The sequence below is a fragment of the Rhopilema esculentum genome, chromosome 20 (genome assembly GCF_057945365.1).
Source record: "Rhopilema esculentum isolate cy_ngs chromosome 20, ASM5794536v1, whole genome shotgun sequence".
Lineage (NCBI taxonomy): Eukaryota > Metazoa > Cnidaria > Scyphozoa > Rhizostomeae > Rhizostomatidae > Rhopilema > Rhopilema esculentum.
Genome location: NC_142834.1, coordinates 453,848 through 475,277, shown reverse-complemented (window position 1 = coordinate 475,277; position 21,430 = coordinate 453,848). Strand labels below are relative to the sequence as shown.

Sequence of the window (21,430 nt, the reverse complement as noted above, 5' to 3'; positions counted from 1 at the left end):
TCTTCTTGAAACTATGCCCTGTCAAAAATTGGCAAATAATTGTTCCACCCTCCCGCAGCTGTATTTGGGTATAAAAGACAGACCAGAGAAAATAAACAAATTTTGAGACACACTTTGTTTGCCCAACGTCTGCCCTGGCCGTGTGCAAATTTTCGAGCCATTCGATTGGTTCCTTGGGTACATAATAGCTTTTTCGTACCTGCATGTAGAGGAATTTCGAGTGCGGAGAAAACGGGATTTTACTGATCGCACTTGCAAGATACACTCGTAAACCACAGTGTAATCCGGGTCAAGTCACTTGAAGATTTAAGATCAATAAGCCTGTTTAAATAAACACGGCCGTACATTGGGTATATGGATGTGCCATGCGATATTGTAAATGAGACATGCCACTACAACCGCAAAGCAACGATAATCGGCTTAAAAGGTCAAGAGATTTTCAGGCCTCAACTAAAAGTTTTGATAAAGAAATTAAGGAAACCTTCGTTTACATGGGATTTTTTCCACTTTCAAAATTTCTGTTTGTTTCAAATTTGGTGTCATTGTGTGCCTTGAAAGTTCGGCTACTTGAATATGAAAAAATCGAAAAAATGATGTTTTCATCCAGCAAACGTTTACCGTAACCTTAAAGGCACTATCCACATTACAACTGTAATTATAACATGGGTTCAAATAACTCCTTTCAGGTTTGGTTGAGCAAAAACGTCTCAGGTAGCGCAAAGTTGCCATTTTGGATAAGATACTGAGATTAAAGACCTCAGGAGAAGATATAATTCCCAATGGAGGCAAACTTCATGCACCAACTACCATTTAGAAATTGAAAGTACTAGTGAATTGAAGCACAGAATAGAAATGACCAGAAGGGTCACTCTTTGCCAATCGATTCAGCCTGAGTTTTTTCACGCATGCGTCACCAAAACGAGGATAGTATGTCAAACAATAAGCACGAACAAAGCACATCAATGAAAAACAACACAATAATGTGAGATGGGACTAGGAAAACAAATTCAACGATCTGAAGCAGAATTAAACTAGTATCTTGCCCTGTATATATTGCTTTATAACCGGAAAATACTTCTATCAATGGTGGTCTCGCATCTCACAACTGTAGTAGGCCTGTAGTATTGATTATTAGCTAACAGGGAATTTAAATATCGTTTCCAAACTCACGATTCATAACGAACTAAGCGCCTCTGCTTCATGATGGTATGAAGTGCAGCCCCAGTGATATTCAAGGGAGCTTGTTTTGAAATTTGCTTCAACACGCCTTTGATTGAGCAACATCCTAGACAACTAGCCTCCTTTCATGACGGCTAAAAACGAGAACTGTATGTACAGACAGCGCGGCGCCAGAAAAATCGAGTGAACTTGCAACAAAGGATGCCGACACGAGTGACCCTTTTGGTCATTTCTATTCTGTGATTGAAGTGAGCACTCAGTGGTTGCCACCCATGAAATTCTTGAACGAGGTCCTAAACCTTTGACCGCTGCAGTGCCTATTTAGGATTTGCAAAGAGACTTTTTTCTGTCACATGTCAAACTTTTCACTCCGGAATCTTCCAACTGGAAATACAACACTATAAGTTATGTCCAAATCTGTTGAATATTTTAATTTTAGCCAGGATCTATTGACCAAATTGAGCGGGCACCTGAAGGAATGATACAAGATGGAAATATAAATATGGAACAAGAAACAATTTAAAGAAAACAAAGAGTCAATGTATTGTTTTCTCCTCTCTTTTTCAACCCATTGAGGAAACTCCTCCCTAAGAAATTCCACTCCATACACATTAAGTGATACTGTATTAATTTGTGCTAACTTTGTTGCTACAATTTTATCAAGTGTTGTTTATTTAATATATTTTTGTCTGTTGTAGAATTTTGAAAATGAAAACTGAATTAAAATTAAAACAAAACTGAACTGAAATGATCAATGACAAGAGTAACTTTCGTTTTTCAGAATATGATAAATGTCCTTCCAGTTGAGATGCTGCACAATATGATACTAGAGCTTGCTGTGACTGGAGAAGGGAGCTTTCAATTTGTGCAGGATTTAGTGCATGTGATTCAAAGTCCAAATCTTGAAGCTAACAGACCAGTGGCCTTACCCTGATGTAAATGTGGTGTGTACTGAAATGGGAATAGAAGAAGAAAGCAAATTTTGTAAGAGGACAATATGTGTCACCTCATATTATATGTTTAGAAAGCTGTGTCTGGACAGGGATGTTCTTGAGCTTAACATAACTGCACGATGTGATCTTAGGGCAGATCATATGACATTTACAACGAAATCTAATTGCCAGTAAGATCTGTATCAAGATAAAAAATATCGTTGAATATATATATATACAAAAGATATTAAGTTTAATAATGTCATTTTTTCAATCCTTGTTAACTTCTCTGCAACTACTTGGCTTGTAAATAGTGGCTTGTTGATTAAGATTTAAGTTAGGGATATCAGTTTAGGGTCGTTTGGAACTCTGACAAGCCTTTTCACTGATGTGTCTTTCTTTTCTTTAGTTTCAACAACAATTTTTGCAAGGCAGTATGGTATATATTTATAGCTTTCTGTTCCTTAACAGGTTGAGCAGTAAATTTCCTAGAATTTTTATTGTATTTTCTTTTAAAACACTGCTTGCCATCGCATGTGAGAGCCAAAGGTGGATTCAAATGTATACTGTGGTCAAAAGCAGCCAAAGCCATCAGTGTCTTGAAATATGGATAGTCGTATGCATTTCTTTTAGAGGCAAACTTCATCAGCATACTGTTGACATCTACATCATGTCTGTATGCCTGAACTTTGAATAGTACGACAAGTTTGACAAAAGCTTTCTGTCAAGTACCACTGATCTCAGCTATTCCAAAGCGACAGAATTCTTTAAGAGGTACACCTTTGGCTCAGCTGACGAGAGAGGGCCATGCAAACATTCAGATTCCTTCCATATGTGTTCATTGCATACATGATGCAAAACACCAATCCAAATATCTTTCAACTTTTCAGCATCACCATTGGAAACTTGACAAGCAAACAAAAAGTGGTTGACTATTACAGCAATCAATGGTTTCGGTGATTTTGCAGCTTTGTCTTGTGCTGTTTTGTGCAATTTCTTAGAAATATTTTTGGCAGTATGCCAAATATCAAGGCAGTGATCTAGCCAGTTCAGGGTGTGAATCTGAAATGAAAATAATTCTTAAGAATATAATGAATTCTTAAATTATGAATTCTTAAGTCCAAAATAAACATGGCAAGTTAGCATTCAATTGTTAATATAAAAAGATTAAAAGTATTAACAATTGCAATAATGAACTATGGAGAAAAGCCGCTGATACAGCAGGAGGAATCTGTTAGATCTAGATGAATATTGTATCGGCCGAAAAACACGAGAAAGGCTTTCTTTCATGGTTCATTGGCAATAACTATAAGTTTTTTTCAAGTAACATGTTTCAGAATGGTTTATTGAACCCATAAAAACAAATAAGAAGAAAGCTAGAGGTTGGAAATCCAAATATAAGTGAATATCAGCTACTCAACCCAGTTGAACCTGCCACAAAACTGAATGGGTAAAAAATGTTGCATAATATTATTAAATAACATGGGAAAATGCCTGTACTTTTAAGCTCTTGAATCCTTTTCATTATTGAGGTTGAAGCATCAGTGGTAATTTCTGATACATCCAATCATTTCATAAGAAGCAGCAATGTACGGGTGAGGCCTTCTCTTTCCATATTTGTTGATATGCTACCAGTCTCTCTCTTGGAGAACTGCATTGGTTATCAACTCCATGGTGACATGTACACAAAATGGTGCACAGAAGCCAGATGAATCATTTCTTCGATCTCCTTGAAGAATGTGATCTTTATATGTTTTTACCACAGTAATGATGCATGATTACATTTAGTCAAGTATGTTGAGAGGCACCAAAAACTGATTCTTTGAAGTAGGCCTATTCTTTTTCAATATAGGATGACTATATTTAAAACGAAAAGCTCTTTACATCAGGGATCTTATGATTGATTTTACTTATGATTTGAATGTTGATCTACCAGTGGCATGTTATTTGCAGTAACTTTCAGAGGCCGAAAACAACAGATATCCCTTTCTATATGAAAATGAACCATCGATTGTTCTGATTAACTGAAATTACAAGTTAAAAATGAAAAGTTAAAAAATGAAGGTAATAAAGGGTAAAAATCGTTTTTAGTGGATCTGAAGTAAGCTAGTTGCTGAGGAAATGTTCTTTAAATCAATTCTTGAATTGAACTATCGATGTTAATTGGCGGATGTCAATTGGGATGTCGTTGAAGCAAGAAGGGCCTTGGAAACGAGATGACTTTTTCACAACCTCCGTCCTGACCTTTGGAAGGCAGTTTTTTTTGCAGGCATTTAAAGATCTGTATAGCTGCCTTGAATTTCTTATAATCTTGAATATTGAAAAACTGTGATTGACTATTGCCTAGAAATACCACAGGTTAGTTTGAAGCTGTTTGTGAGTATATGTTAGCTGAAATATAGGCCTACCAAGTGGTGATGATGAATAGAACTTTCTATTGAAGTGAAAGAGGTGGATGAAATGTACAGGTCAGATACTGTTTATTGGGACAGAAATTATTTCTTGATGACTGCTAGAGAACTTTCTGACCAACCTTTGATTGTATTTCCAAATTACCCTTTTCCTTGTATAGTTCTTTATTCATAAATTTTTCAACAGTTGTTGAACACCTGAAATAAATGTTTTTTAAGTCCTTTATGTTCCAACAATAGCCAAAAATGAAAATAAAGAGTTTTATCGTCCTATTTTATTTCTAACTCTCTCTCTGGTTATCTTTTCAAAAGAACTGCTAACTTGAGCATGTTTGTTACTTGTAATTGGGTTGTCACTTTGCTTCTTTTATACCAGGCCTAAGATGGTATGGAGCCAGGAACATGACCTTCTATTGTTAAGAGAGATCCTGGTTTCACAACCTTTCAAATTCCCTTTTGGCAGCAGAGAGAGGGGGCAATGCTGGAGCAAAGTGGCAAAAAGGTTGAATGACTGCCAAAATCAAAAATTTTATGTAGACCAGAGGGCAGTAAGAGAAAGATTTGCAAAAATAGAGAGGGATTTTAGAAGAAGAATGGCACAGGAGGAAAGGGCCAGTGGAAAAGCAGTAGAAGAGAATGAGCTTGACCAAGCAATGGAAGATATCATTGGGTTTACAGAAGCAGCAGAGGAAGAACTTGCCAGGAAAGCTGAAGATAAGAAAACAACAGAGAGAGAAAAGGAGACAGCCGAGAATGTGAGAAACAGTCACTGGTCAATGAAGATGCTCAGTCAGACACAAGCGCTAGAAAATGAAAGTGAGAATAAAAGGAAACGGTCAGGTGAAAATACTTTGGAATTTTTATAAGAGAAGGCATTAAAGTTGTATGAGAATCAGAAAGAAGAAATAAAGTTAAGAAAAAAAGAGATGGAGATTAGAATTGAGGAAGCAGATAACGAGAAGAAGAGAGAACAGTTTCAGAGGGAGCAAAGGGAAGAGAAGAGGAAAAAGAGAGAAAAGCATGAAGAAATTATAATCAGCCAACAGCATCAAATGACTTCTTTAATGCAACAACAGCAGGAGCAATAGCAACAAATTTTGCAGCAGATGCAGCAACAAAATACTGCAATTAACTCCATTTTGGCAAAGTTGGCTGAGAAGTAGTAGACTTTAAATATTATTTGCTTCTCCTTTTTTACATGGTATATGCTAAATACATACTTGTACATTCCTTTTTTCATCTAGCTTCTGCATGGAAAACAAATATAACTTTTCACTAGTTGAGACCCTCTGATTATATATTGTCTATAGATTAGTATCACTGATATCACTGATAACTTTTTGAAGCTTTGATTAAAAAAATTACATTGCTTTTACTTCTTTCTCAGGCAATGTGGTGTTGAGTCTCTTGAATGTTGACAACCATATTAAATATTAAAAATGGTTCCTTGCTTGGTAAAAAGTACAACAGAAATGTAATGAGGCTGCAGCATGAACAGTGCAGCATGTTTTTTTATGTATAACCAGACAAGGTCGGTTTAATCAAAATTTGTTGTCAGTGGGGATGTAGCAACTTTGGCTGATAGTGTTGGGGTACAACCATACAGTCATTATTTGCACAGACAACATTTTCAGCCTGACAATGCATTGAGGCTCACGGTTAGTGAAGCATAGACTGAAATTAATGTATGGCTAGACTGAAGGCAGTATAAGGCAGTCTCGAACACATGAAACCCTCCTATTGGGACAACTTCATGTAGAAGGAGGGTTTCAGTTACTATCTCTCAGGAAAATTAGACTTCATACTCATGGTCATAGACATTAGCTCCATCACAAAGTGCAGAGGAATAATCTGGTAAAATAATCTTCGAAATCCTGTTGTCTGTAAACTTTCTCTTCAACCCTATCCAGTGTTGGGGCTGCGATGGCCCTCCTGGTGTGGGCAGTCTTCTCTCATTCTTCAGGTCCTCTGCACTTTGTGATGGAGCTGCGATGGCTCCCCTGTGTATCTGGTAAAAGTGAGGGGCAGTGCGGGTGAGTGACTCGGCCTTGGGTGTTGGCTTGAAAGCACGACCCGATAGCTCAGCGGTAGAGCACTTGACGTACAAAGTCAGGGGTCGTGAGTTCGAGCCTCGCTCGGGTCGGTTATTTTCCCGCACTCTCTATTAATAATAGACACAGTACTTGGCTGAATGCCCCATAGTAGCAAATCTGTCATCTCCTGGTCAAGTCAAGTCTTTCTGTGCTTTTGCCACTTCTACCAGCTTGTCTTGATATGCCTGCCAATGTTTTAAAATTGTAGGGAAGAGAAATTTTTCTGATGTAGGTACAAATGTTACATATTGAAATTCCAATGTGCTCGAAAATCAATATGGTTTTGCTTATCAAAGCTCCTGCAACCAGCGATCCAAAACTAACCAAAATGTTTCCCGCAGGATGTTTGCCAAGTATTATTGCCTGACTTCACAATTTATAACAGTGTCCTCACTTCTTACAGCTTTGTATCACAGTCACTATTTTTCAATTTTTGAACATTTCAATTGCTGTTCAATCAAATTTGCAATGGAAACAGAAAACGCTGGAAAGTAAATAATGGATGCGAAATGTACAGAACATAAATGGGAAGTGGAGGTGGGTGGGAAGTTAAATCTGTGCCTTTGTGCTCTAATTTCTACGCGTTTCTTCATCTTTTTTGGAATCGATGCATGGATATTCCATTAGTATAACTGTTAGTTACCAGCAGCACCATTTCCATTAGTTACCAGCAGCACCAGCTACGCAAAATTTAATGATTGGTTTGCTGTTTTGAGGGGAAAAATTCAGCAAAACACTGCTTCAAAACACACTTTTAAGCACTGCTTCAAAACACTTCTGTAAAAGATTCTCTCATTATTCATGAAAGATGGCCACAAAGTGTCACTTTGTTGAAGAAACGTGAACGAAAATTGTTGAATTTTGAAGCAAACTGCTTAAAGCTTCTTTTTCATGAAAAAACTATGACTGAGAAAGTGACGTTAGCAGTGTACTTTAAATTTAAAGTTTCAATACTGACACAAGGTGAGTTGCACTACATTTGATGTTAATGACTTGTTTAACTTAAAGGCATTGAGTCATGATAAAATGGATTGGGTATACCCTAAGTGCCAAAATCCGCTGAGTCATGATTTTCATGAATGCCATGCTATTGGTTGACCTGGAACTGGTCACATGAACTCACCTTGTACCGACTGACAAAACCATTTCGATTAATAGCAAGTTGTCAACAACGAATGCAAGTATCACATGAAACACCAGCGATCACGCTGAAACCAAATGACCCCCTATAGAGAGGGCCTATTTACCATGATTCAATACCTTTAAATTCTGATTTACTCATGATCTAAGCACATGACAATAAAAAAATTAAGGCAAAATGTTCAACGTTTATTCTGCTTTTAAAATTAATGAAAAGAATCATCCACACCCAAAGTGTCTATGTTATTTAGCAAGAAAACTATTTTGATCACTTAATGAAAGCTTTAGAAATTGTCCACCTGATATCACTTTAAATAACCTAAAGCCTTAAATCTCAGCACAACTTAGTCTCCAAAAATCAAGTAGACAAATTTTTGGAATGGCTGCAGAAAATAGCGTCATGGAAGACTTGGCTGCAGAAAAAAACAACACGAGAGGTAAGATAGGGGAAGAAGAACAGGACGCCGGTGGAGCTAAATATGGAGCTAGTAGTATGGTCAAGGTATTATATTTCTGGTTTTTAACCTTTTTTATTTGTATAAATAAAAGAAATGTGAAGTAGTATTCTAATCCTGATTTGAGAGCCCGGTTTGTCTGAAGTAGAAAATCTTCACCCAACTCTGTATATATAATTTAATACAATATGTATGATGGTATACTTTGACTGCATGCATGCGACAACTAATGTTGTTTTATTTTGCAGGCCTCCTGGAGCCCCCCTTTATGCATGCCTTCTTTTACAGCGAACTCTCTAGACTTTTGCTATGCCACCTTTATTTAAATCTCTATTGTGTGTCAATCTGTCATGACAAGATCTCTTCTGATTCTCTGTTTGCAATGTTTTCACAGAACTACTAGAAATGGCAGCTGTCTGTTCAATGTTTCCTCCATAGCACTCATCGGTAATGGGTCGCTGTCATTCTATCTTTGTTGCTTGACAAGTATTGAGATGTTTCAGAATTCTTCTTTTTATGCCTATCATCCTATTATACATGGTATTTGTCTTGAATGGCAAAGAAAGAAACGAAGAATCAATTTTCACCAACACTTTATCTGATGTTGGTTTCAAATCTTATCACAATGGTGATAGAAATGCAGCTGTTTTGGCAGAGTCAGTTAATGTTGCCAAAAAACTTTTCTTTTTCATCATTGCTGTGTATTACTGCTTCGACCACAGGAATGCATATTTCCCACTGAGACAGACACTTTTGCTGATGTTTATGAAGGACTTCATAACAGAATGCTGAGCCCTCGGCCTGGAAGTGTTTCTGCAAATTGAGACAGCAAAATTCATATTTTTTCATTATGCATCTATGCCCCCAGATTACCTGAAGACAATGAAGGTTCCAGAAAAGAAAAGACCATTTCATTCTTTTGAAGCTTCCCAATTATAGATCCACAGAATTTAAAGCACTTTCCCTCTTTTCAATAAACTTAATGCAAAGAGCTGTCAGAAGCAGTCATGTAATCAAATCTAAGTCAGGTATAAGATCTAGTGGTCCATGCACCAAGAGGAAAACCACTTTTCAGCAAAGGTACCTAAGTCTGAAAAATATCCACATCACAAAAAATGTGATAATTCACAATTATGCTCTTTGACCTGCCATGTTGATGTGGTTCCAGTTTTGCATTCTATTTTGGCATTGCAATATGACATTGGAAAACATTATTTGAATGTGCAAAGCCTTAGTGATGAGGAGAAATATAATTTGCTTCTGAACTGTTCAAAGCTAAGCTCCGATTTTCAGCTAAGCTCCTTTTGACACTTATGGTCATAAGTTTTTTGCACAGCTGGTTGATAGACTTCCCCTGGTTGTCATACTCTAAAAGTTTGGATGGTGCTCTCTGCATTTAGGGTGTTTTGTTTGCTCCGATGAAAAATAGCCACAATTCATCAAAGTTGGTTCATTTGTGGAAATCCCCTTGCACAAATTGGTCCAATGGGCCAAATAGGTTTTGTGCACACTCCAAAAAGCACCTCTGCATCGGACTTCGCCTGTCTATGGAGCAAAGTTGAAGCCTATTGATAGGCAATTGAATAATCTTGTTGATGACCAAGTAAGCCTCAACAGGGGAAGATTAGAACCAATCGTGGGAGGAGTCATTTATTTTAGAAGACAAATTCTTTTTTTAAGAGGTCATAGAGATGACTCCCAGTATTATGACCAAGGGGGTATTAATCCTGGTAATTTGCAAGAATTTTTTAACTACTTGGTTCGCTATGGCAAAAATTCTCTATTTGAGGATCACATGCTCAATGATCCAAAATCAGCCGCTTACTGTTCCAAAACCATCCATGGAGCTCAATTCTATTTGGCAAGGCTACATTCTAGAGAAATTGACGGACGAAATTAGGGCTTCCAGATATTTCTCTGTATTCGCAGAAGAAGCTACAGACGCAAGTAACTGGGAACAAATTGCCCCTGCGATACAGTTTGTTGTTGGAAGTCTGAGATACGTGAGGTTTTTGTTGGTTTTTTTGAATGTGACGAAAGAATAATTGGAGAAGCCATTTCAAATAAAGTTCTTGAAGGTTTTGAGAAACTGTTCTTAGATATGCAATTTTGTCAAGGCCAGGGATACGATGGGGCTGGAAAGATGGCAGGTATATGTTCTGGGGCAGCTGCAAGAATTCAACACAGGTATCCAGACGCACAATATGTTCATTGTGGGGCTGATATTTTGAATCTTTATGTGGCTAAGGCATGTTCCATTCAAGTTGTAAGTAACATGATGGGACAAGTTTGTGCAGTATCAGAGTTTTTCAATAACAGCCCAAAGCGTTTTTCTCATTTGGAGGGTAAAATAAAGGAGTTGTCCCCAACTACTTGTCACACTCACCTAATTGATGTATGTAGAAGAAGATGGTTAGCGCGAATTGACGGTCAGGTTATATTTAACAAAGTTTTTATGCCAATTGTTCTTTGATTAGAAGCCATGACTTTCAACAAAAATCGTTCTTGGAATGCTGATACAGTAAGCGGTGCCAGCAGTTTTTTTTCGTTTCATTTACGTCATTTCAATTCATTATTTTTCTGGTTGTCATCTCTTGCTGCTTAGAGGTTACTAGGCCTCTGACTGAACAGCTTCAGTCTATTTGGTTGGATGCTGTTACTACAAATTCCAAAGTAGCTCTGCTTAACACTTAGTTGTAGCGTTTGAGAAATGAGAAGAGTGTTTCTCACAAGCAAGGGTATAGCAAAGCAGAAGAGTTAGCCCACTCTGTTGGTGTTAATCCTGCCCGACCTAGTACAGTTCCAAGACAGGCAAATCGTGAGAATGTACCAGCTGAGAGCGTTAGCCAATATTACGAACGTATTGTTACCCTGTCATTTTTGGATCACTTGATCACACAAATACAAACCCGTTTTTCCAACAGGAACATCACCGTTTTGAACAGTTTTTATGCTTTCCCATCAAAAGTTGTTTCAGCGGTCGACTGGACCAAGAAGCTGATGATCTTTTTAAAAGAGAGATGTGTGGGCTGACTTACCTGAATCATGCTACCTAAGTAACGAACTACGTATGTGGGAAGACCATTGTTCTCGAATCGAGGGCAAGCCAGCCGATCTTCTTCCTACCACTGACAAGATCTCTATTCCTAATATATATACTGCAATGCAAATCCTGGCAACACTGCCAGTGATAACTTGCACTTTTGAGAGGTCGATCTCAGTTTTACGACGAATTTGCGTAGCACTATGACTGCAAATCGAATGAATGGCCTTGCTTTGCTACATGTGCATAGAGACATTGAGGTAGATACAGACGAAATATAGAGACATTGAGATAGATTCAGATGAAAAAATTTGTCATTTTGCTTCATGACACCCTCGACGCATGAAGCTCCTTGACATTCTCAATACTGATCCAAAGTAAATAGATAATGCAATTTTGTTTCAAATTAATCGTGCAGCTTTGAGTATGTTAGTGAAAATGCTCAAGAAAGTTAGAAATAGGGTCATATCGATTTTTTTATCATAAATCTCTTTTCTAAGGGAGCTGAACAATGTTTTAAGGTTTTGTAAATACATTTTCAAAGGCAGCTGCTTTCATGAATTGGGTCTCTTAAAATGAAAGTTAACCTGAGTAAACATATGTAATCATATATGAGGCTATTTTAGGCCAGGAATTTAATCGTAGTGTTTTAAAAGCTATTCGTTATCAAATTTGATTGTTCTTCGAGAACAGAAAAGGCGAATTATAAAAATGTTCTTTGTATAAATTTTGGCTTACAAATATGGACTGATGAGTTCCCTTGTGTTCAAATTTGATTTAAAGTAGTGAAAATAATTACAAATTTGAAAATCAGCATTGACATTTTTGTTGTCTTCTCTTGCTACGATTTTGCCCCATTTTAAGGAAGTGTTCATACAAATAATGGTAGTTCTACCTTTAGGGTGCATTCCTCCTCTCTTAAAAAAAATGATACCAAGGCGTGCCATAAAAAAAGAGTGTGGTCATATGATATGACTTTGCAACAGTCAATTTTTTATCTGGATCCACGCCTGACAAGCTTCATTAATTAGAACATAATCATGGTGCAAAACTAAAGAATCTTCTTTTATGATAGAGCTTCAAACTTTTTCAGAAGGATAACATTAAACAAATTGAAACAGCAGATACCATTTCCATGCATGTGTTAAAACTGGGAGTTAAAAAATTGTTAAAAGAGTCATTAGTCACAGGTTTAATTTAAAAAGTATTCAATTCTATGCAGTCTTTTAATGTTCTATAAATATTTCATGCCCCATGCTGAAAACAATAAGTTGCCTTAAACTTTTTCAATGCATCTGTTGGCCCAAGGGTAGTTGGATACAGGACCTAGAGTGTTGTTGCATGTTGGACTGTGAATTGTCATCATTTTTGGAAAAGAGAATGATGTTGCTGGCCCTGATGGTTGCAGAAACTTCAATTTTACTTCTTTTGTCACTTACGTTTTTTGCATAACACATCCAACAAACCTAATACCCTCATACTCACAGGTTACATGTGCAGAAATCATCTCTCATTTTTGAAAAAACAAAACAAAACTAAATATCATTTAATTTTATGCAAAATAGTTCTATTTGCTATGCAACCTCAAAGTGAGTAGAATCCTCATGTTCCTTCTGTCATTTGTTCTTGTTTTGATTTTCTGGCGAAGTTCTTTCCAGTTATGCTGACATTTTCACTTGCTACATATTCAGGTTTTTTACAGCCGAAATTATTACTTGTAACTTAAGACATTTCCTGTTGCTTCAGGCAGTCTTTTGTGTCCATTTAAAGAACTCAATTTCAGTCATGCTTTTGTCCGTTGAAAAATTGCCATTTATTGGTGAATCTTGAAAATGGCTACAACTTTTCCAACTTTGAAGATGAACAGTCTGACTTACTGTCTGCTGACTAGGTGATGGGTTTATATTTTTCCTCTAAATTTTGTATTATTATCTTCAATATACTCCTTTTTCAACCGTTCTTCAATATTCTCCTTATGCCCTGCATGCAAAGCAGACGATCCACTCATTAAAACAAGGCAAAATGGGACAACTTAAAACATTTCCTGTTGCTTCGAGCAGTTTTTTGTGTCCATTTTAAGAACTCAATTTCAGTCATGCTTTTCTCCCTTGTAAAATTGCCATTTATTGGTGAATCTTGAAAATGGCTACAACTTTTCCAACTTTGAAGATGAACAGTCTGACTTACTGTCTGCTGACTAGGTGATGGGTTTATATTTTTCCTCTAAATTTTGTATTATTATCTTCAATATACTCCTTTTTCAACCGTTCTTCAATATTCTCCTTATGCCCTGCATGCAAAGCAGACGATCCACTCATTAAAACAAGGCAAAATGGGACAACTTAAAACATTTCCTGTTGCTTCGAGCAGTTTTTTGTGTCCATTTTAAGAACTCAATTTCAGTCATGCTTTTCTCCCTTGTAAAATTGACATTTATTGGTGAATCTTAAAAATGGCTACAACTTTTCCAAATCTGAAGATAAACGGTCTGACTTACTGTCTGCTGACTAGGTGATGGGTTTATATTTTTCCTCTAAATTTTGTATTATTATCTTCAATATTCTCCTTCTTCAACCGTTCTTCAATATTCTCCTTTTGGCCTGCATGCAAAGCAGACGATTCACTCATTAAAACAAGGCAAAATGGGACAACTTAAAACATTTCCTGTCGCTTCGAGCAGCTTTTTGTGTCCATTTAAAGAACTCAATTTCAGTGATGCTTTTCTTCCTTGTAAAATTGCCATTTATTGGTGAATCTTGAAAATGGCTACAACTTTTCCAACTCTGAAGATGAACAGTCTGACTTACTATCTACTGACTAGGTGATGGGTCTATATTTTTCCTCTAAATTTTGTATTATTATCTTCAATATTCTCCTTCTTCAACCGTTCTTCAATATTCTCCTTCTGTCCTGCATGCAAAGCAGACGATTCACTCATTAAAACAAGGCAAAATGGGACAACTTAAAACATTTCCTGTCGCTTCGAGCAGCTTTTTGTGTCCATTTAAAGAACTCAATTTCAGTCATGCTTTTCTCCCTTGTAAAATTGCCATTTATTGGTGAATCTTGAAAATGGCTACAACTTTTCCAACTCTGAAGATGAACAGTCTGACTTACTATCTACTGACTAGGTGATGGGTCTATATTTTTCCTCTAAATTTTGTATTATTATCTTCAATATTCTCCTTCTTCAACCGTTCTTCAATATTCTCCTTTTGGCCTGCATGCAAAGCAGACGATTCACTCATTAAAACAAGGCAAAATGGGACAACTTAAAACATTTCCTGTCGCTTCGAGCAGCTTTTTGTGTCCATTTAAAGAACTCAATTTCAGTGATGCTTTTCTTCCTTGTAAAATTGCCATTTATTGGTGAATCTTGAAAATGGCTACAACTTTTCCAACTCTGAAGATGAACAGTCTGATTTACTATCTGCTGACTAGGTGATGGGTCTATATTTTTCCTCTAAATTTTGTATTATTATCTTCAATATTCTCCTTCTTCAACCGTTCTTCAATATTCTCCTTTTGCCCTGCATGCAAAGCAGACGATCCACTCATTAAAACAAGGCAAAATGGGACAACTTAAAACATTTCCTGTCGCTTCGAGCAGTTTTTTGTGTCCATTTAAAGAACTCAATTTCAGTCATGCTTTTCTCCCTTGTAAAATTGCCATTTATTGGTGAATCTTGAAAATGGCTACAACTTTTCCAACTCTGAAGATGAACAGTCTGACTTACTATCTACTGACTAGGTGATGGGTCTATATTTTTCCTCTAAATTTTGTATTATTATCTTCAATATTCTCCTTCTTCAACCGTTCTTCAATATTCTCCTTTTGCCCTGCATGCAAAGCAGACGATCCACTCATTAAAACAAGGCAAAATGGGACAACTTAAAACATTTCCTGTTGCTTCGAGCAGTTTTTTGTGTCCATTTTAAGAACTCAATTTCAGTCATGCTTTTCTCCCTTGTAAAATTGCCATTTATTGGTGAATCTTGAAAATGGCTACAACTTTTCCAACTCTGAAGATGAACAGTCTGACTTACTATCTACTGACTAGGTGATGGGTCTATATTTTTCCTCTAAATTTTGTATTATTATCTTCAATATTCTCCTTCTTCAACCGTTCTTCAATATTCTCCTTTTGCCCTGCATACAAAACAATCCACTCATTAAAACAAGGCAAAATGGGACAACTTAAAACATTTCCTGTTGCTTCGAGCAGTTTTTTGTGTCCATTTTAAGAACTCAATTTCAGTGATGCTTTTCTCCCTTGTAAAATTGCCATTTATTGGTGAATCTTGAAAATGGCTACAACTTTTCCAACTCTGAAGATGAACAGTCTGACTAGGTGATGGGTCTATATTTTTCCTCTAAATTTTGTATTATTATCTTCAATATTCTCCTTCTTCAACCGTTCTTCAATATTCTCCTTTTGCCCTGCATGCAAAGCAGACGATCCACTCATTAAAACAAGGCAAAATGGGACAACTTAAAACATTTCCTGTTGCTTCGAGCAGTTTTTTGTGTCCATTTTAAGAACTCAATTTCAGTCATGCTTTTCTCCCTTGTAAAATTGCCATTTATTGGTGAATCTTGAAAATGGCTACAACTTTTCCAACTCTGAAGATGAACAGTCTGACTTACTATCTACTGACTAGGTGATGGGTCTATATTTTTCCTCTAAATTTTGTATTATTATCTTCAATATTCTCCTTCTTCAACCGTTCTTCAATATTCTCCTTTTGCCCTGCATACAAAACAATCCACTCATTAAAACAAGGCAAAATGGGACAACTTAAAACATTTCCTGTTGCTTCGAGCAGTTTTTTGTGTCCATTTTAAGAACTCAATTTCAGTGATGCTTTTCTCCCTTGTAAAATTGCCATTTATTGGTGAATCTTGAAAATGGCTACAACTTTTCCAACTCTGAAGATGAACAGTCTGACTTACTATCTACTGACTAGGTGATGGGTCTATATTTTTCCTCTAAATTTTGTATTATTATCTTCAATATTCTCCTTCTTCAACCGTTCTTCAATATTCTCCTTCTGCCCTGCATACAAAACAATCCACTCATTAAAACAAGGCAAATGGGACAACTTAAAACATTTCCTGTCGCTTCAAGCAGCTTTTTGTGTCCATTTAAAGAACTCAATTTCAGTGATGCTTTTCTTCCTTGTAAAATTGCCATTTATTGGTGAATCTTGAAAATGGCTACAACTTTTCCAACTCTGAAGATGAACAGTCTGACTTACTATCTACTGACTAGGTGATGGGTCTATATTTTTCCTCTAAATTTTGTATTATTATCTTCAATATACTCCTTCTTCAACCGTTCTTCAATATTCTCCTTTTGCCCTGCATGCAAAGCAGACGATTCACTCATTAAAACAAGGCAAATGGGACAACTTAAAACATTTCCTGTCGCTTCGAGCAGCTTTTTGTGTCCATTTAAAGAACTCAATTTCAGTGATGCTTTTCTTCCTTGTAAAATTGCCATTTATTGGTGAATCTTGAAAATGGCTACAACTTTTCCAACTCTGAAGATGAACAGTCTGACTTACTGTCTGCTGTCTAGGTGATGGGTTTATATTTTTCTTCTAAATTTTGTATTATTATCTTCAATATACTCCTTTTTCAACCGTTCTTCAATATTCTCCTTCTGTCCTGCATGCAAAGCAGACGATCCACTCATTAAAACAAGGCAAAATGGGACAATGGTGGAAGTGAAAACAATCTATGCAGACAGTATGTGCAATAAAAGGGAAATTGTCTGGAAAAGTCAGCCATTTTTTGAAAAAACAAAACTTCCTGCTGCCAATATTTTGTTGACCTTTGCAGTAGTGACAGCTGGAGTAACATGGGGAAAAGTTGAGAGAGTGTTTCGCCACATAGGAATGGCTCGTATTTCAAGGTCAGTATACTTTCAGCATCAAAATATAATGAGTAGGATGTTGTAAAAAGCAGGAAAAGATATTTCCAGCAATTTCTTTGTTTTGGAAAGAATAGAAAAAAAATCAGTTGGAAGAGCTGACTGGGTGTGAACATTGTTTGAAAATGAGCTGGTGATGGCAGGCATGATAGTATGGGGCACAGTGCTAAATATGGGGCATATTCCCTGATTTCTTACAATCAACCAGCTATAATACATTTCAAACTGGTACAGTTATGTGATCATTCGTGACTTGATATTTATAATGTGTATAGCTAGTTTGTACTAATCTCTTATTATGATCTTGCTCAACATTTTGTAGCAGGCCTTTTTGGTATGTGTATTTATTGCTGGTAAAGTTCCTTGAAGAGTTCCTTAACTTGGACTTACTGACTAACTAACTAACTTATTTTTAGAGAAATGAAGTTGGAAACAGCACTGGTCTTGAATATGAAGGATTCAAAAGATGCCTCAACTTGTTGAAGAAACACAATCTCGAAACTGAAACCTTTGTTTCTGACAAGCATGCCACCATTGCCAAACACATGAGAGAAGAAGAAAGAAAAATAAAACGTTATTTTCATCTTTGGCATCTTAAATATATGTCTCCAGAAACATACAATTAGCCAATACTGTCTGTTCCATCTATTAAAGCATATTTGACAAGTGTAAAGAAACGTTTTTTGTTGCCTAGACACATCTAATAATGACATTTTGGAAAAAGTTAATTAAACCTACATGAGAGATAAAACCAGGACAAAAAACAGGTTGGAAAACTATTAGATATTCTAATTTTACAGTTTTACAGCAAAGTAACAAAAGTAGTAATATCAAATAAAAAGAATTGCTAAAAGCAATGTTTCAGAGATTTTAGCTTGCTTTGTTAGTTTGAAATTAAAGAAATTTAAGGTTTTAATTTATAGTCAATTCCTTTCAGAAATAAGAAAGACTTTTGACAAAATTGCAAAAACTGTAAGCTGTTTTGGAGTTTCTGACTGGATTCAGCCCTGCATCAAGCACCTGCATTGGAGTGCAGTCACAACACCAGATGGTGATGGAGCCTTGATATTGACAATGTTCAAATCCTTGTTATCGCATATTATTGAGATACATGATAAGTGACAGAACATGGCTTGATAAAGGTATTGCCGTCATTTATTGTTTTCAAATATTTGGGGTATCCATTTCCTGTATATCTATCTAACACCCCCCTCACTCCAGCAATTAAATTTCCAGTTTATTATTGGTAGCATTGCATTTTGTATTTCTTTTGCTAATAACTTTCGTCTTAGAAGCTCAAATGCTGGATTCAAATGAAGTTTGAACATCATATTTATTTCCATTTTCACTTAGTTGGTTTATTTTTTTGTTGCATTTACTGATCCTTCCCCATCTTTATTCCCTGCTTCTGAACATGCCTGCTTCTCTAATCTTCTTATTGAATTTGACTGATAAAAAACTTGTTTCTTCTTCATTTAAGAATCTCCAGCATATAAAAATTGAAAGCTGCATTGACGAATACAAGATTGATGATGGAATCAAACAGGCAGAACCTCTCACACAAACTAGTTGCATAGAGGCATTCCACTCAGTCCTGGACCATTTTGCACCAAAAATGATAGGTTTCTCTTATGACGGGTTTCCACTTTGGCGAATCTGGTCACACGATCGCCTGACTGTTCTGGGCATGCACAAGTAAACCAGTAGCAGTGATTCCCCATTGCCCTGGCGATCGCGCGATTGCTTTTGGGAGTTGAATAGATTTTGACTTTTCTGCGACCAGATTCTCACGAACCAATTAGACGCTTTGTTTACTTGTCTGGTTTATGTAAAATGCCTCATTGTTTAAGGTTTATTGTTTTCTTTGGCGCTTATCCAAAAAATAAACTCCACGCTCTTCTACGCTGAGAAAAAGTATCTTGAAAAAGTATGGAAAAAATAACAATTAAGCCAGAAGTCATGTTGATTTTACACAAGTTTCAGCAAAGTCAATGTCCTACAAAAAATTCAAATTATCTTGTGTTTGAAAATGAAAGCACGGGCGATACAATTGTCGGGGAAGAGACGGAATCTACCCTCCTTAAACATTTGAAATGAAATGAAATAAAATGTTTCTGGGATACTTCATGCCGTTCTTATAAAGGTGGCCCTAAAAAGCAGCAATCTTGGCAGGAACTGAGTCAGAAATTTGAAAAAGAGGGTAACTTTTGATTTTTTTCTTCAATTTTCATGACATGTTTAGGCCTACTCTTAACAATGTAAAATCGTACTTCCTTGTGCATTTCATCAGTTTTCACAGCCTTTTGGCTCCCTTTCTTTGTCATCGTTTGTATTTTGTTTTCAATGTGTGTTTCTGGCTCACTAACATTGATTTTTAATGACAAAACATACTTTGTAGCATCTATTTTACATACATACATACTATCACTAAAAGATTGAAAAAGTTGATATTGAGTTCCAGTGGCGTAGCTAGCGGTCATGCTTGTCATGCCGGGCATGACCATCTATTTTCAGAGTTAACATTTTTCAAAAAATTATTTTTTCGTAAGAATAAAGTCCTATTCTCCTGATGAAATAGCTCAGGCCATTCGCCTTTGGAGCCCTATGGTTCCACGCAAGAATATGGAGCCCTCCGAAGGCGCTCTTCTATTGTCGGGCATGACTAAAACAGAGGGTTTCCAATTTAGTCATGCCCATAACTATGAGCATGACCAAACCCTGTGTTTTAGTCATGCCCATAACGCTGGTTCCCTATGTTTGGTCATGCCTAACAATAGGAGTGACGCAGGAGAGAACAAAGGCTAGTCATGCCATTTCGAGAGGGCATGACCATCATTATAATCATCAGAACCGTCCGGTGTTATTTCGTGAACGCGAATGCGAGGCATCGATGGCGGCGCTGCTATGCCTTGTTCCACGAGCTGGGAGGTAATTCTCTGTAAGTAAAATGCAAACAAAAGCTTATTGCCAAGCAGACACGACTCATGTTAATCTCGAGAACATTTTATGGCAATGGCAGGGTTTTTCAGCCTTAATGGTGTTGCACTATGTGGAGAAGTGACAGGCACGAAAGGCCATTTTTGGACATAAAATCAGCGAGCAGGATCATTTTATGCAACCAAACCAAACTCTCAGCCTTTTCAGTAATCAATTGTTACTAGATGAACATTTGCAGAGAATCTTCTTGATTTAATGAATGCCAAATCTTGATTCTGTTCACTGGAGATGGATGGAGGAGATAGCAGTGTTATTTTCCAAACCAACAGATTTGAGAGCTTAAACTTTCCAGACATTTAGCAGCATATTCAGAAACTGTTAAGCCCTTCAAAAGCATTGTTACTATATTATGATTAGGACAATAAGATTGTAGTTAATGGATAGGGAATGCCAGAACTTGCTTAAAGTTATTCTTCAATTTTTTGTTTATTATCACATGCAATAACACTGTTTTTACACCCAATTAAAGTCAAACTCAAAGCTCTACTGACTTCACTTTTAGTTGAAAGTACTTTTTACTACTTATAGCTGTTGAAATAAAATGACCAGAGACAAGTCAAGCATGTTACTGATCTTGTTAGTTACACAGTTTTATTTCACTATTACAACTTTTGATGTATTTGAAAATTTACAAGATCAAATTATTCATTTACAACCCTTGTTTGCTAGATTTAGTAAGGACAATCCAATCATGTGGATATTTACCACAAGTATATGTGGAAACATCAATGTTTTTGTTAAGCTAAACTTATTTTGCAAGGTATTTTTCTATTAAGTCTAACTTTGCAGAAAACATTTTGCAACTAGGCCTATCCATTATTTTAGCTTCCTATATTTCATATCAATATTTACATTGGATATTCATTTGCCAATTTGTTTTATTCATCTATCAATTCTATTGGGGTTGTTAGTTAATCGTGATGGCTTTGAAATACCTTCAACAGATTGATAATAAGACTATTTGTGGAAAAGATGACCAAAAAGCTCCCATTCAGTTTCAAATTGAAAGAAATTAGGAGAACAAAACAATTTTTAATTTAAGCTAAGTTTATCTACTATACTAAACTAATGTTTTTTTAATGTCTTTTGTATAGTTCTGTTTGGAAATTGTCATTTGGAAATTGAAATTTGGAATTTGTATAGTTCTGTTTGGAAATTGTCAGAACTCTGTCTGTATAAATTACCAACAAACCAAAACAGTGTCACAGCTATAAGATAAAGGTCATTTCATGGTGTAACAAGAT

The 21,430-nt window shown here is 36.3% G+C and overlaps 1 protein-coding gene, 1 long non-coding RNA gene, 1 other non-coding gene and 1 pseudogene across 3 annotated transcripts; 3 read left to right on the top strand and 1 right to left on the bottom strand.

The window, feature by feature from the left end:
* Positions 1-2,855: 2,855 nt before the first annotated feature.
* Positions 2,856-3,678, bottom strand: LOC148957741 (uncharacterized; the record flags this gene model as incomplete). Its single annotated transcript, XM_089114691.1, has 2 exons — positions 2,856-3,190; positions 3,612-3,678. Coding segments are annotated over 2 exons (402 nt in total), but the record flags the coding sequence as incomplete, so codon positions are not given.
* LOC148957739 (uncharacterized) lies at positions 3,180-7,213 on the top strand (annotated as a pseudogene).
* Trnac-aca (transfer RNA cysteine (anticodon ACA)) lies at positions 6,593-6,665 on the top strand. Its single transcript has one exon. It is a non-coding gene; the product is annotated as a tRNA-Cys (tRNA).
* Positions 7,214-10,691: 3,478 nt separating the features above from the next.
* Positions 10,692-20,633, top strand: LOC148957738 (uncharacterized). The gene is made up of 2 exons (XR_016145126.1): positions 10,692-17,171; positions 17,606-20,633. It is a non-coding gene; the product is annotated as an uncharacterized LOC148957738 (long non-coding RNA).
* Positions 20,634-21,430: the final 797 nt, after the last annotated feature.